The 15,089-nt window shown below is 41.2% G+C and overlaps 1 protein-coding gene across 1 annotated transcript in view; it reads right to left on the minus strand.

Annotated features, from left to right (window-relative positions):
• The window catches only part of wdr18 (WD repeat domain 18), a gene marked incomplete at its 3' end in the record, with an annotated part of 39,788 nt that extends 24,704 nt beyond the window's left edge, over nucleotides 1-15,084 (minus strand). The window contains exons 1-4 of the mRNA XM_071513107.1: nucleotides 14,863-15,084; nucleotides 13,163-13,273; nucleotides 12,175-12,308; nucleotides 4,581-4,722 (exon numbers count right to left, since the gene is read on the minus strand). Of these exons, the coding sequence (XP_071369208.1) occupies nucleotides 4,581-4,722; nucleotides 12,175-12,308; nucleotides 13,163-13,273; nucleotides 14,863-15,072 (597 nt within the window). The remainder of the gene's footprint in view (nucleotides 1-4,580; nucleotides 4,723-12,174; nucleotides 12,309-13,162; nucleotides 13,274-14,862) is intronic.
• Between the last annotated feature and the right edge of the window lie 5 nt (nucleotides 15,085-15,089).

The following is a 15,089-nucleotide window of genomic DNA, read 5'->3' on the forward strand; positions in this document are numbered from 1 at the left end:
TTCATGGAATTGTAAAGGACTTAATGGGGCTGTGAAGCAGGGCAATGTCATGGCTCATCTTCAGAGGTTGGGGACTCATATTGCATTCTTGCAAGAGACTCATTTGAAAATTCAAGATAAAAACCGACTGCATAGTAAATGGGTAGGGCAACTTTTTCACTCCAGCTTTAATTCTAAATCTAGAGGTACAGCTATACTCATAAAGAAGAATATACCTTTTGTTTCGACTAAGATCATTTCAGATCCCAATGGGAGATATATAATAATAACAGGAAATCTTTACAATATTCCAGTAATTCTGGCAAGTATTTATGCCCCCAACTTTGACGATGAGCATTTTATATCCTCCTTTTTGACCACCTTGCCTAATCTAGAGACCCATCAATTAATATTGGGTGGGGACTTCAATCTAGTTCTTGATCCCCCATTGGATAGATCATCAAATAGGCCAGTACCCCTTAATAAGTCAGCCAAAGTTATTCATACATTCCTAAATACATACAAAATAACAGATCCTTGGAGATTTATGTGTCCAACTCTACGCAAATATTGTTACTTCTCACCGGTCCACCATTCTTATTCCAGGATTGATTTCTTTCTGATTGACTGTAAGCTTCTATCAGCAATTAGGCACTGTGATTATGAAGCAATCGTGTTGTCTGATCATGGCCCACTAGTCCTGCAGTTAGCATTTTGTAATAAATATACACCCAGGACCTGGCGATTTAATAATAATATATTGTCTGACAAGATATTCGTTGAGCAAGTCAAAAGCCATACTGAATTCTACCTGTCTACAAATGATACTCCGGATATCTCAAGGACTGTCCTTTGGGAGGCACTTAAAGCATATGTCTGTGGGCAGATTATCTCCCATAGCGCTTTAACCATGAGACAGAGCAGAGAACAAAAGAACAAACTTACACATGAAATATTGGATTTAGATCGCCAGTATTCAACTTCTCCCTCACCAGATCTATATAAGAAAAGACTCTCTCTTCAAACCGAATTTAACTTGCTTTCTACCACAGAAACAACGAATCTTTTGACTCGAGCAAGACATAGACATTACGAGCATGGCGAGAGAACTGGCAAAATGCTGGCATATCAAATCAGGGAAACAGCTGCATCAAGGTTAATTACAGAGATTCGTACTAATTCTGGGCAGGTTACATTGGAGACCACTGGTCTCCAATGTACCACTGAGATCCACTGGAGACTCATCACTTATTGAAAGCTTCTTTGGTGATCTGAATGTTCCATCCATTAGTCTTGAAAATAAGGAGCTCTTGAGAAACCTTTAACTAAAAATGAAATAATTCAAGCCATACGTAATATGCAGTGTTCAAAGTCCCCGAGACCAGATGGTTATAGGTCAGAGTTCTACAAAACCTTTTGTGACCAAATTTTACCTCTATTACTCGATGTATTTAATGAATCATTTGAAAATGGCTGCCTTCCATCAACCTTTTACCTCGCCAGTATTTCTCTACTACATAAAAAAAAACAAAGACCCATTAGACCCAGGCTCATACAGGCCTGTGAGTCTGCTTAATGTTGATTATAAATTTGTCAGGACTTTCAAGCTTTGAGACGTTTAAAGCCGGACTTGCTTTCAACACGCTTAATCCACGGTGTAGTTCATGTTTATGGGTTCTCACTTACTTGTGTAGATGGCTTGATTGATGATCCGGAGGTAGGTATGAGCAAGATATGAATGAGTGTGGAAGTGCATGCGACTGTACAGGTGTATAAGTTATCGAAATAAGGCTCGATGCATGCATCTAAAAGGGCCAACGTGGATTCCAAAAACGTTTAACAAAAAGCGACTTTGGTTCAGAGTGTGCGGTTGAAAAACAATATCTGCCTGGCGTCTCCACCAGTTAGACACACCTGTGTCAATTATTAGATGGTGGACACACGGTGACGGCGTCATCTTGCACTCATAACTAGGCGACTGCCTGTGTAGTTCTCTTTTACAAACCAAAACAAAAAGGCTCCTACAAAATTACTAGCTAAGATTTTGGCCACCCGTCTGGAAAATGTTCTTCCATCAGTGATCTCCTTAGACCAAACAGGGTTTATTAAAAATAGGCTTATATTTTTTAACATCCGAAGACTGTTAAATATTATATATACTCCCAATATTAATCCCCATCACCCCGAGATACTTATTTCACTAGACGCGGAGAAGGCTTTTGACAGGTTTGAGTGAGATTATCTTTTCTCAACCCTGTCGAGATTCAGATTTGGCCCTAAATTCATCTTTTTAATCATACTGCTCTATGCCCATCCCCAAGCATCAGTATTAACAAATGGTATAGGCTCTAGCTACTTTCCTCTAAGTCGTTCTACCAGACTGGGTTGTCCTCTTTCCCCTCTCTTATTTGCGATTGCCATCGAGCCACTCGTGATCTCCCTGCGTGCTTTAAAAGCCTACAGTGGGATTGTTAGGGGAGGGAGGGAGCATAAACTCTCATTATATGCAGATGACTTATTGTTATATATTTCCAACCCCTCGCGGTCATTGCCAGCCATTGTGTCAGTCCTGGAGAAATACGGAGTGATATCAGGATACAAGCTTAACCTCTCGAAGAGTATATTATTTCCAATTAATTCAATAGCCCAGCAACAAACATTCAGTGCCCTCCCATTCAAAGTCTCAAACCATTTCAAATACTTAGGTATTACTATTACCAAGACCTTCTCTGATCTGTTTAAGCAGAATTTTTTGAATTTGTACAATAGTACAGTGCAAGATTTTGAAAGGTGGTCAAATCTTCCTATCTCCCTTGCAAGCCAAATTAATGTAGTGAAGATGAACACTCTGCCTAAATTTATATTTCTTTTTCAATGTATTCCTTTATTAATAAGGTATTTTGTAAGAACCTAGATAAGGCTATAACTCAATTCATTTGGAGCAAAAAAGACTCCTAGAATTAGGAAAGTCTTCTTACACAGGCCCAGATCACAAGGGGGCATGGGATTGCCTTGCTTTCAGCTTTACTATTGGTCATGTAACATACGTGCACTATCTTTTTGGTTTGAAGACCGGCTGCTTGATTGGTCAAGAGTGGAAAGCTACAGTTGCTCTCCCTCTTCCCCATCAGCACTGATTTTTTCAGCTTTACCATATCTATCAAGGAACCCGGTTGTCACGTATTCACTTAAAATCTGGACCCAGATTAGGAGACATTTTGGGAGGCAGTCTTGCTCTATTCTGGGCCCACTGGCTGCTAACCATTCATTTCCTCCATCCTTATTAGATCCAACATTTCAAAATTGGTACAAGGGTATACACTGCTTCAGAGATTTATTCATTGACAGAGTTTTTCCTACATTTCAACAGCTGCAAAATAAATTAAATCTACCCCATTCACACTTTTTTAACGCAGCTTTGTGTCGAAACATTTTCCATCTTTCCCTAACATACCTTCTAGCTCATCAATGGACTCTTTGTTCCTATCTAATCTCTTGACAAAAGGAGGTACATCTATTATATATAATAAACTTTTTAAATTAGATTGTACAACTACATTAGAGCAGGATGACCTAGGAGTTGATATTGCAGAAGAGCTGGTGCACAAGAACAAGTTCATTCATTTTCAGTATGTGTCAGGCATGGGCTAATGCAATTCAAAATGCTGCATAGATTGCATCTTTCTAAATTAAAACTCACAAGGATTTTTCCATCTCTTAATCCGGCTTGTGACCGATGCGGACAAATACCGGCTTCACCAGCCCATATGTTCTGGAATTGCCCAAAAATATGCAATTATTGGCTCAAGATCTTTCAATCCCTATGTGATATATTAAAAAGACAGCTTGACCCGGATCCTATTCTAGCTATTTTCGGTGTTAAAGGCCAAAATATCACGCTATCCAATAATCAATATAACATGATTGCATTTGTTACACTTTTAGCTCGTAGATTGGTATTATTTAACTGGAAACAAACAAAATCACCAACTTACTCAGCTCTGATGAGGGACATTATGCAACATCTTCAGTTAGAAAAAATTAAGTTCACAATGAGGGGGAATGTAGGCAGGTTTTATGCAATATGGCAACCATTTATAAATTACTTCAATAAGACTGTGCTGAACTCACCTTAGAATTGGCCTTGTATGTACTATAAATGTATTAAAGTAAAAAATGTAAACACTCTTTTTTTTTTTTTATTATTTGCTTTGTTTGTTGTTTTTTTGTGTTTTTTTCTTTTTATGTGCTTATTTAATATTTTTGAGTATTTGGAGATTTATCATACACCATTCAAATATTTTATTTATGCGTATAGGTGTGAATATGAGCGTGTGCACGTGTATATGTATGTATGCATGTGCATATGTGTGTACATGTGTATATATATATACTGTATGTGTATATGTGTGTGGGTCTTTGTATGTATAGCCATATATGTAGCCTACATATTTTCTTATGTTTTGGAGGAAATCTTTAAAGATGGTGTATGTTTTGTACCAATAAAATAAAAAGAGTATAAAAAAAAAATACAACAACATATACCAACAACCAGAATATACCAAAAACCAGAATATACCAACAACTGGCAAGAGTCTTACCTTGACAGTTTGGTCCAGGGAGGCGGTGGCGACCCGGGCCTGCGGTCCCATCAGGCCGCAGTGCAGGTCTGTGATTGGCAGGGAGTGGCGGGACAGGATATGGCGAGGCTCGGGGGTGTGGCTTAAATCCAGCTGCACCACGCTGCAACACACACAACAGGAAACTCAACGATCCGCCAATGAGTCGAAGATGAAGAACGTCTTCCGACCGGTTCCCTCAATATTTCCTCCAGGAAACAATTAACTGTGGTCAGTCGAGCGTCACGCAGAACGGCTCGATATGAAGAATCCGTTTCATTTGAGGACAGCAAAACGATCTGAAGAGAGCCAACTGGAGTCTGGAGGGATTTCCAGACTGATCAACCTCAACATGTAAACCGTTTGTGTTCATGGTTTCAGGGTCTTAAACTATAAGAACAGATTAAAATTACACTTGATAAAGTAGTAATTTCCTGTTTGTAGTTAAAAGTTTTAAACCTCTGGTATTGTCCCAAACCCATTCCAAGGCTGATTAATCCACTGATTCAGTTCTCAGTTAGTGTGGTTAAAATGCTGCACAGGAGGTTAGGTACTGTTGGCACTTCTCTCCCTTCATACCCATTATGGAGAAACCCTTTACTTTTAGCGGGCAGCAATCCATTGATAAACAAAATTACGGAAAAACATAAAGCAAATTGGCCAAATTATGAAGGAAAATACCATAATCCCATTATTAGCAATGAAATCTGAGTTCAATTTGGATGATGTCTTTTCTCTCCTACTTACAGTTAAGATCTGTTATTACAAAAATGATTTCAAGGGGTATGCAATTAGGCTGCCATGAACACCTGGATAGCAGCCTAAAAGACCTTACTTACGGGAGGGGAATAGTATCTGGAATATATAAACTTCTACTCTTATCCTCCCCCAGTTGCAACATACAGAGACAGAAACAACGGGAGCAAGACATAGGTACTTCACTTACACCAACAGAGTGGGGTAGAATTTGGAAACAATCATATCAATGTCCAAATGTGTAAGATTTAGAGTAATTCAAATGAAAATATTGCATAGAGCATACATTACCCCCTCTAGACTCAAAAAAACCCTTTCAGATTTATGTTGGCATGGTTGTGGGGAGGTAGGCACCCTCTTGCATTTATTATGGCATTGTCCAGCTGTTAAGGGCCTTTGGGATGCAGTAAGAAATATTCTGTCAACTATCTTGAATACAGATATAACTCTATGTCCGGCTACATGCTTGTTGGGTACTCAAAAAATTATAGCACTGGCTGCCCTTACAATGAAACGCACAATTCTTATGAATTGGAAATTCAGGAAAGCTAATTGTTTTAATATGAATAAGTGGTTGGAGGATTTTCTGAACTTTGTAAACAAAAGAACCTTGTAAGGAAAAGGCGGCATCCTCTCTCCTATCTGTGGATCGAGGGGGAATGGCTTATGGAACATAATAAGGTCATTTCTGGACTCACAACATTTTGCACTTCTCCCTTTGTAACCCAACATGACTTTTTTAGTTGCTTTTTGTCCTGCTTTTGCAATAATGTAATGGGCAGGGGAATGGAAGAAAGGGGAAGGAAAAAAGAAGGGGAAAAGGAAAGAAGGGGAAACCTATCCTCATGTTTTGGAGTAATACAGGTTTTGCTTTTTGGATCATGTGCATGCAGGTGTAACTATGTGGATACTGTGTGTGTGGATAGTTACACTGCCATTAGTAGAAGTTTTGCACTGTAACCCCCCCCCAGTTTAATGTATTGTATTGTCTCTAGCTGATAATGTAGTGTCATGTTGTCTTTATTGTATGTCTGTTTTGTTGTGTATATATGCAATAAATAAATAAAAAATATATAGAAAAAAAATCTCTCTTCTCTTTAATCTGTTTAATCTCTCTTCTTTATCTCTCTTCTTATTTTTAATCTCTTTTCTTTAATCTCCCTTCTCTTTAATCTCTCTTCTCTTTAATCTCTTTTTAATCTCTTTCTCTTTAATCTCTGTTTAATCTCTCTTCTCTTTAATATCTCTTCTCTTTAATCTCTGTTTAATCTCTCTTCTCTTTAATATCTCTTCTCTTTAATATCTCTTCTCTTCTCTTTAATCTCTGTTTAATTTCTTTTATCTTTAATCTCTCTTCTCTTCTCTTTAATCTCTCTTCTCTTCTGCACAAATCAGTAATTTCATGAAACACCAGATGTTGATCCAGACGGGATTAAAATGACCTCAGGATTTCAGACTGAACTGAAAATACAGAAGGTAATTTCAGTCTGAATTTTAACCGGGGAAACGATGAAATCATTGAGGCGTTTAACGGGAAAGAAATCCCATGATCCTGAGGTAAAAATGCCCGATCACCGGACTTCCACCGGTCAGACTGCTGCGGTCGGGAGAGCGATCGAGTCTTAAATCTGTTACGAAGCTTTTAAATCAGCTGTTCCCAGAAGGCCGTCTGATCTCTGGGTTTCCAGTCTGAGCAGCAGCGTCTCTGCTAAAATAGCTAACCTCGCCTACTAATTAGCTTCATGACTCGATAAATGGCAGCTGGAGAAAAACACAACCGCTAAGAGACTAAAGAGGGCACCAAGCAAACTTTTAACGTCCCCATGAAACATAATTTTGAAAGCACTGTTACGGCCCTAGCCGTATTTATATTGTTTTTTCTATCTTGTGTGTACTGTTTAACTCTGCTTGTGGTGGAGAGTGAGAACTCTCTCGCTTGCTAGAGGATCTGTGTGCTCTGTGACAGGTGCCGGGTGTCCAGGTGGATTGGTTCCTCCCGTAGATCGGTCCCTCCAGTGGATTGGTTCCTCCAATGACGTGGCCGCTGCGGATTGGCCGATCCAGATGCCGGCCTATTTAGCTGCCGTGCTTTCGAGGAGACGTTGGGGGGGTCAATGTTGGCAGCGGAGCATCGTCCTTCCTTGTTCTCCCAAATTTTTGTTAAGCTTTGACTTTGTGAACTGTCTGTGGAACGAGTTTAGATGTGTTAGATCGAGTTTAGATTACTTGTGTTTAGACAACTTGTACTACTTGTTTACTGTTAACCCAGCAATGCTAACGCATGCTTTATATACTGTGTAAATAGCCCAGGCCTTGTACATAGAGTAGCCTGAAGCAGTAGGGGTGAACCGCCATTTTCTTTTAACCACTGTTTTCTCCTGTTTTTGTTTAGGTTAGGGAGCTAGGTTTAGTAGATGTCTTTTGTTTGTTCTTTTTGGTCGCTCAGGGTTTAGATCCTCCCGATACCAATCCTCCCCTAACGAGTTTATGCATTATGCCATCTCCTTTGTGTTCGTGGTCCTCCTTCTCTCCTGTCAGCCTGCAGGATGTGAAGGTTTTAGTTTGCAAGATGAAACCCTCATCAAGCCCTGCTGACATTGTGCCCACATCTCTTTTCCTAAATGTTTTTGATGTTGTCGGTCCTTGGGTTGTCAAATTGATAAATCTTTCACTTAAATCTGGCTCGGTCCCCAGCTACTTTAAACATGCTGTGGTGAATCCCATTCTTAAAAAGCCAAATCTTGATCCTGTGGAGCCAAAAAACTACAGGCCCATATCAAAACTTCCCTTTGTGTCAAAAATCTTGGAAAAAGTGGTGGCAAATCAGCTAACTTCATTTTTGGAGCTGCATGATCTCTATGACAAATATCAATCAGGTTTTCGGAAAATGCACTCCACTGAAACTGCTCTGGTGAGAGTTTCCAGCGACGTAATGATGGCTGCAGACTCCGGTCGCTACACAGTTTTGGTCTTACTGGACTTGACCTCTGCATTTGATACCGTAGATCACTGTATACTGGTTGATCGGCTTAAATCAGAGATGGGGTTTTCCGGGTCTGTCCTCCAGTGGTTTTCCTCATATATAAAAGGAAGAACTTTTAATGTTGCAATCAACAATGTAATGTCCGATGTATCAAACCTGTCTTGTGGAGTTGCCCAAGGTTCTGTTCTGGGGCCTGTTTTGTTTTTGATGTACTTGATGCCTCTTGGTCAGCTGATTCGCGGTTTTAAAAATGTGTCTTATCACTTCTACGCTGATGACATTCAGTTGTATTGTTCTTTCAATGACTCAGAGTTTCACTTTTTATCTGTGTTTTTGGAATGTGTGTCTTGCATCAACAACTGACTTTCTTCAAATTACCTTCAGATAAATTCAAACAAAACAGAAACTCTGATCATTGCTCCTGACAATAAGATCCCCCAGATCAAAAGCCATCTTGGTGCTCTGGGTTCGTCTGTTAAACCCAGCCTCAGAAACCTTGGGATTGTGTTCGATCAGGCCATGTCTCCGGAGGCTCACTCTCGTCAGCTGACCAAAAACTGTTTTATCACCTGAGAAATATCTCTAAAATAAGAAAAATGTTGTCAAAGTCTGACCTTGAAATGATCATCCATGCTTTCATTTCGTCTCGCATTGACTATTGCAATTCTCTTTTTACTTGTTTTAATAAGGCCGTTCTAAACAAACTTCAAACTGTACATAACTCTGCTGCTAGACTTTTGACAGGAACGCCCAGAACAGCCCACATTACCCCTGTTTTGGCAAGTCTTCATTGGCTTCCTGTCAAATTTCGCATTGATTTTAAAATCTTGGTTCTCACTTTCCGAGCGCTGCATGGTGAGGCCCCCCTGTATATTGCGGACTTGTTGTGCCCCTACACTTCAGGTCGCACCCTTCGGTCCTCAGGCCAGTGTCTCCTGAAGGTCCCAAAGACCCGTTTTAAAACCCGGGGAGACCTATCCTTTCAGGCTGTTGCCCCCAGACTCTGGAACGATTTGCCCTTGTCGAGGGTTAGGGTTTCGAGTCTGTGGACTCTTTTAAAAAGCAACTGAAGACAGTTTTATTTCGGAAAGCTTTTGGTTGATAAATATTCACTGGAAAATTTCACAAAATGTATATTTATTCTGCTTTATTTTGCCTATGTTTTGTACAGCACTTTGTGATTTTCATCTGTAAAAAGCGCTTTATAAATAAATTTTACTTACTTACTTACTTACTTAGATAGATCTCTGGTCGCAAAGGTAGTTTGGTTTGTTTGTTGTTTTGGCCTTTGGTTCACCCTGAAGCAAACTTCATAGACTGTAGGAAATAACGTCCAGTCTAGCTTCGTTGTCTGTACATTACAATCATTGTGTGTAGCAATAAATTGCTCACTTTTGCACTTTTACTGGCTCTCCGTTTCTGGTCCTTATGTTGCGCTCTCTTTCCCCTAGACCGGGGCGTAACAGCACTATCAAATTTTTTTGGCATCTACTGTTAGCTGTTGACATGGAAATTTATCGAACAAGGTGAAAAACAAATTTTCATTTCATATTAAGTTTTCCTAAGTAACACTTTCAGGCAGGTTGTGTTTCTTTCTTCCTGCCTTCCCATGCATGAAAACTTTGCAGACTAGTTAATTGTGGCGCTATAGCAACCATCCAAAGTTTAAAAATTCAAAAATTAATTAAAAAATCAGCCGCTCGTGCTGCAGGTGTGCATTTTTCTGAGGAAGTCAGCCCATATGGGAGGAAACTTTTCTTTATTTTTTTTACACAAATTAGAAAGTTAATCACTCTGTTTTTTTTTCCTAAACTGTAAATCAAATTAAGTCAAATTACTTTTACACCAGAAGTTGAAATGACACCAAACCAGCTTCCAAAAACTCTACAGACCGTTAACTTTAAAAGTCACATGAGGTTTTAAAATATTTAGCTCACGGTGACAAAGACTGTACAGACACTTTAACTATTGGCCCAATATTTGACCAATCTCACTGACAATAAATAACAACATGCTCGTCACCGCCTGGATGGTGTGTGAATTTTTAGGGTTAGGGATTTTATCTCAAAAACATTTTTCACTACATTAGACACCTAAGGGTCTTGAATAGATGAACATATTTTATTTATCTGATCTTCAAAGGCTTCTCTATAAATTCATCTTTCAAAGAAAAACAGAAAAAAATAATTGCAAAACAAAGTTCTGACAGAATGTCTCAGGTGGATTTTGTGAACTGCAGCAATAAAAAATTCTACGTCTTCTTACATCCAACTGCATTTTCATTAAGAACGTCATCCAGTTCATCTGTGATAAATACTTTTGCGTTTGGCCAGAACAAAATCAACAGCAGAGAGGGAGAAACCTGTCAGTCTGTCTTTGATCTGACCAATAGAAGAGCAGCAGACCGCCACAACTTCAAAGCCCCGCCCCTAAAACTTTTGTCCAAGAAAGGCAAACTCAAAACACAAAACCCAAAACCCAGAGACGCAAAGGAAAATCTCAAGACTGCAGTGGCTCTTCAGCGCCGCCTGCTGTTCAGAACAGAAACTCGCAGGACGAATCAATGAAGCAATGAAAATATCAAATGTATTCGCTTTGTTCCAAACTAAATTTACTAATTTCTAATAAACTACTTTCTTAACATTATTATTGTGGATGTAAATCAGATTGCTTTGCCTTTCGCATTTTAGCTCTTGGTCACATTTTGCAATAGTTCTGTGTTGTAATATTTGTTTTTTTGGTTTGTGACCCTAGATTTCTTTGTATTACTGCAACTGGAAAATTAATTCAAACAAAAAAAACTGTATTCCATAGGATTCCGAAGCTGCAATGAAAAAAAAAAATCACTTGCCATACTTAGCTTAGCATTATAAGATTTGGTCACTTTATGAAGAAAGGACGTTGGATCTCTCCCTGTATGATTGTTGAACGTCTCTCGGTGCAAAATGGCGGCTCTAGAAAGAAGCCCTCGCTCTTTGATCCTGAGGGACTGACACCAAAACCTGACGTTTACCGCTGAGGTTTTACATCCTGAAACATTTTCTCATATCAAACTGGAAACATCTGGAGGTGACGTCACCTCGTCTGCGATTGGCCGGTCAGACACAGCTGGTTTTAACAGAGTTTTTAGGGGATTTCTCCTTTAATGCAGAATTAGCCGATGGGAAATATGCTCCTCGCCCTCGATACGATGAACAGAGAGAATGAAGATCTGCTGAGACAGAAACTGAATCCGTTCTCACTTCTGTCAGGAGGCTGAAGGTCAAATCAGCTTCACCAACATTTCCATTCCTGACTCAGGAAGTTTCCAGACCGCTGATGGACGAGTCTGAAGTCACATGACCGACCCGTTCGACTCAAACCTCCAGTCTGTCTGTCAGACAGCAGGAGAACCGGCTCATGTTGCACAACTCTGCTGTTTACCAGTAAATTTCCAGTCAGCATCAGACCAGCAGCAGGCTCACAGCGCCTCCTGCTGGTCTGATCTGGTCCTTCAGCATCATGTGACTCGATCAGCATCATGTGACTCGATCAGCATCATGTGACTCGATCAGCATCATGTGACTCGATCAGCATCATGTGACTCGATCGGGACAAACAGCGAGTCACAACTCTCACTGTCACCAAACTACTCTGAAGGTTTCTGAAGAGATGGAGACTTGGAAAAGGTTTAACTGATTTGTTGTCTAAATACTTTGAGTCCTGCAGGTCTAAACATCCAGTCACATGTTGAAGTTGTGGATAATTGTGACTGAAAATATTCGTGTGATTAATTTAATAAAGTTTCACTGACTGTACTGTCTGTCTCGTCTGTGAGCTGAGTGTGTTTGTTGCTACCTGGCCAGACTCCACACCAGAGCCAGGTTGTCTTTCCCCCCGGAGACAAAATGGCTGCTGTCGTCTGTGAACTTCAGGCAGGTCAGGTCCTGGTAGTGCCGAGTCAGCACGGCCAGCAGGTTCCCCGTGGAAACCTGAGAGAACCAACAGAGAACCAACAGGAGACAGGAGGTTCAACATGGCCGCCTTCACACAGGACACAACAGTTCAGGAGGTCCAACATGGCCGCCTTCACACAGGACACAACAGTTCAGGAGGTCCAACATGGCCGCCTTCACACAGGACACAACAGTTCAGGAGGTCCAACATGGCCGCCTTCACACAGGACACAACAGTTCAGGAGGTCCAACATGGCCGCCTTCACACAGGACACAACAGTTCAGGAGGTCCAACATGGCCGCCTTCAGACAGGACAGAATGAAGCCAGAATCCAAAACCAGACAGCTGCTACAAAATCTATTCTTTTTGTTTTTCTTTACTGCGCAGGTTTGCTATGTTCATAATGACACAATTCAATAATTACATAATTAAATGATTACATAATTAAAGCATGAGAGCCATCAGGCCTCTGGTGTTGAACTCTGACCCCGCTGCTCCACTCTTCTTCTATCCTGCAGCCATTTTTCCTTCATTAAAGACCTGCTTCACACTGGGAGCTGACCAGTACAACACCGTCTCTACTGGTTTCTACTGGGAGCTGACCAGTACAACACAGTCTCTACTGGTTTCTACTGGGAGCTGACCAGTACAACACAGTCTCTACTGGTTTCTACTGGGAGCTGACCAGTGCAACACAGTCTCTACTGGTTTCTACTGGGAGCTGACCAGTACAACACAGTCTCTACTGGTTTCTAATGGTTGTTCTGATTTCTAAAATATAAAATATATATAAAAATAAAAACAAATGAAATCACATAAAACAAATGAAATGATATAAAAATGAAACATAATGACAGTAACAGTATCAGATGATGAGAGAAGAGTTCACCTCCCACAGGTAGACGGCCTCGGCGATGCCGGCGGCGAGGTAGAGGCCGTTGGGCGAGGCGGTGAGACACGTGACGACGCCCGGACACACGATCTTCTGCTGCAGCTGGTCCTGCAGGGAACCAGGAGAACCAGGAGAACCAGGAGAACCAGCATTAAACACCATTCACTGCAGTGACAGAACCTGATCATGATTAGACTTTCTGTTTTTCTAAACAGTTTCACAGCCTGAAAGCATCAAACTGAGCTGCAAGCTGCAGGTTCCTCTGCATTCAGTCTGTTAGCTCCGCCCCCTGCTCCACGTTCTCCTATCCTCCTCCACGTTCTCCTATGCTCCTCCAGGTTCTCCTATGCTCCTCCAGGTTCTCCTATCCTCCTCCACATTCTCCTATGCTCCTCCAGGTTCTCCTATCCTCCTCCACGTTCTCCTATGCTCCTCCATGTTCTCCTATGCTCCTCCAGGTTCTCCTATGCTCCTCCATGATCTCCTATCCTCCTCCTATCCTCCTCCATGTTCTCCTATGCTCCTCCATGATCTCCTATCCTCCTCCTATCCTCCTCCATGTTCTCCTATGCTCCTCCATGTTCTCCTATCCTCCTCCATGTTCTCCTATGCTCCTCCATGATCTCCTATCCTCCTCCTATCCTCCTCCATGTTCTCCTACCTGCCCTCCATTCTGCAGGAGGATAAATCTGCTCAGCTTTGCCGACATCAGCTGTTTCCTGGTTTGTGCTAATAATGTTAAAATGAGGGAACAAAAAGAAGAACCGGAGTTCAGACAGCAGGAGGCTCAGATCTTAACGGGTTCCACCCACGAAGAAGAGCGGTGTGTATGATGTGCAGTGTGGCACATAGTGATGGACTGTATGTATCTGATGGGATGTAAAGCCCTTTGCTTGTGATAAAGAGCTTTATAAATAAACATGACTAAATAAACAAGACTCTTTCACAACCTGATGATACATGCACATCTACATGGGATTTTAAAATATCTGATATAAGCCTGATAATATCTTAACAGATGATGTGCAGTAATAAATTGTAGTGTAGTGGCGTCAGTTCCTTTTTTTCCAGAGACAGAACACCAGTTCCCATTCAAAAATTTGGCAATTTAGTGTCCGTACTTATCAACAAAGGTACATAAACTATAAAATATCATTCAAGATACTTTCTAAATTGTTGAAAGCCGCTCTTCAATTCGGCATATATTTAAACCACTAAGCAGCACTTTTTTCACCAAAATGTCAACTATTAGAGCCCGTTCGCCTGTTAGATCCGCATTCTTCTTTTTACACAATGGACGGCGGAGGCGAGCAGCGTGAATTCAAGTTGACATTTTATTGAAATAAAGTGCCGCTTGGTGGATCAACTGTATGCCGAATTTACCAGAACACCCAAACGATTCGTAGAAAGTCTTAGTCATGTATTACTAGGTGTTTATATTTACCGATGAGCAAGGCATCATTAAAATGACAGATTCTTTGACAGAGTTTGGCCTACAGGTCTCTGTTGTGTGTGACACAACGGAACCAGATCTCAGTTAGTCAGACTGCGGTTGAAGGTGTTGACTAGTGACTCGGGGTTCAGGTAGATCCTGGTCTAGGGGTTCATGTGTTTAGGGGTCCAGGTGTTCAGGTGTTCAGGTGTTCAGGTGTTCAGGTATTTAGGGGTTAGCGGCAGCTAGCAGGCAGCGGCCGTACCTTCCTCTGGATCTCCCACACGTTGATGAAGTTTTTCCCGAGCTGGGCTCCCAGGATGAACTCTCCGTTCAGCACGGCCAGGCCGCGGCACGCGCTGTTCCCGCCGCGGTAGGACAGCAGGTTGGTTCCGGACTGGAGCTCGAACACGGCGCAGTTCCACAGCTGGGCGGCCGAGTCCGAGCTCACTATCACCTCCATGGGCGCCGCCATCTTGACTCTCTTACAAA

Source organism: Centroberyx affinis, unplaced genomic scaffold, assembly GCF_046629955.1.
Source record: "Centroberyx affinis isolate AG114_WGS23_722 - 3 ecotype Tasmania unplaced genomic scaffold, CSIRO-AGI_Caff_v1 ptg006780l_1, whole genome shotgun sequence".
In the NCBI taxonomy this organism is placed as follows: domain Eukaryota; kingdom Metazoa; phylum Chordata; class Actinopteri; order Beryciformes; family Berycidae; genus Centroberyx; species Centroberyx affinis.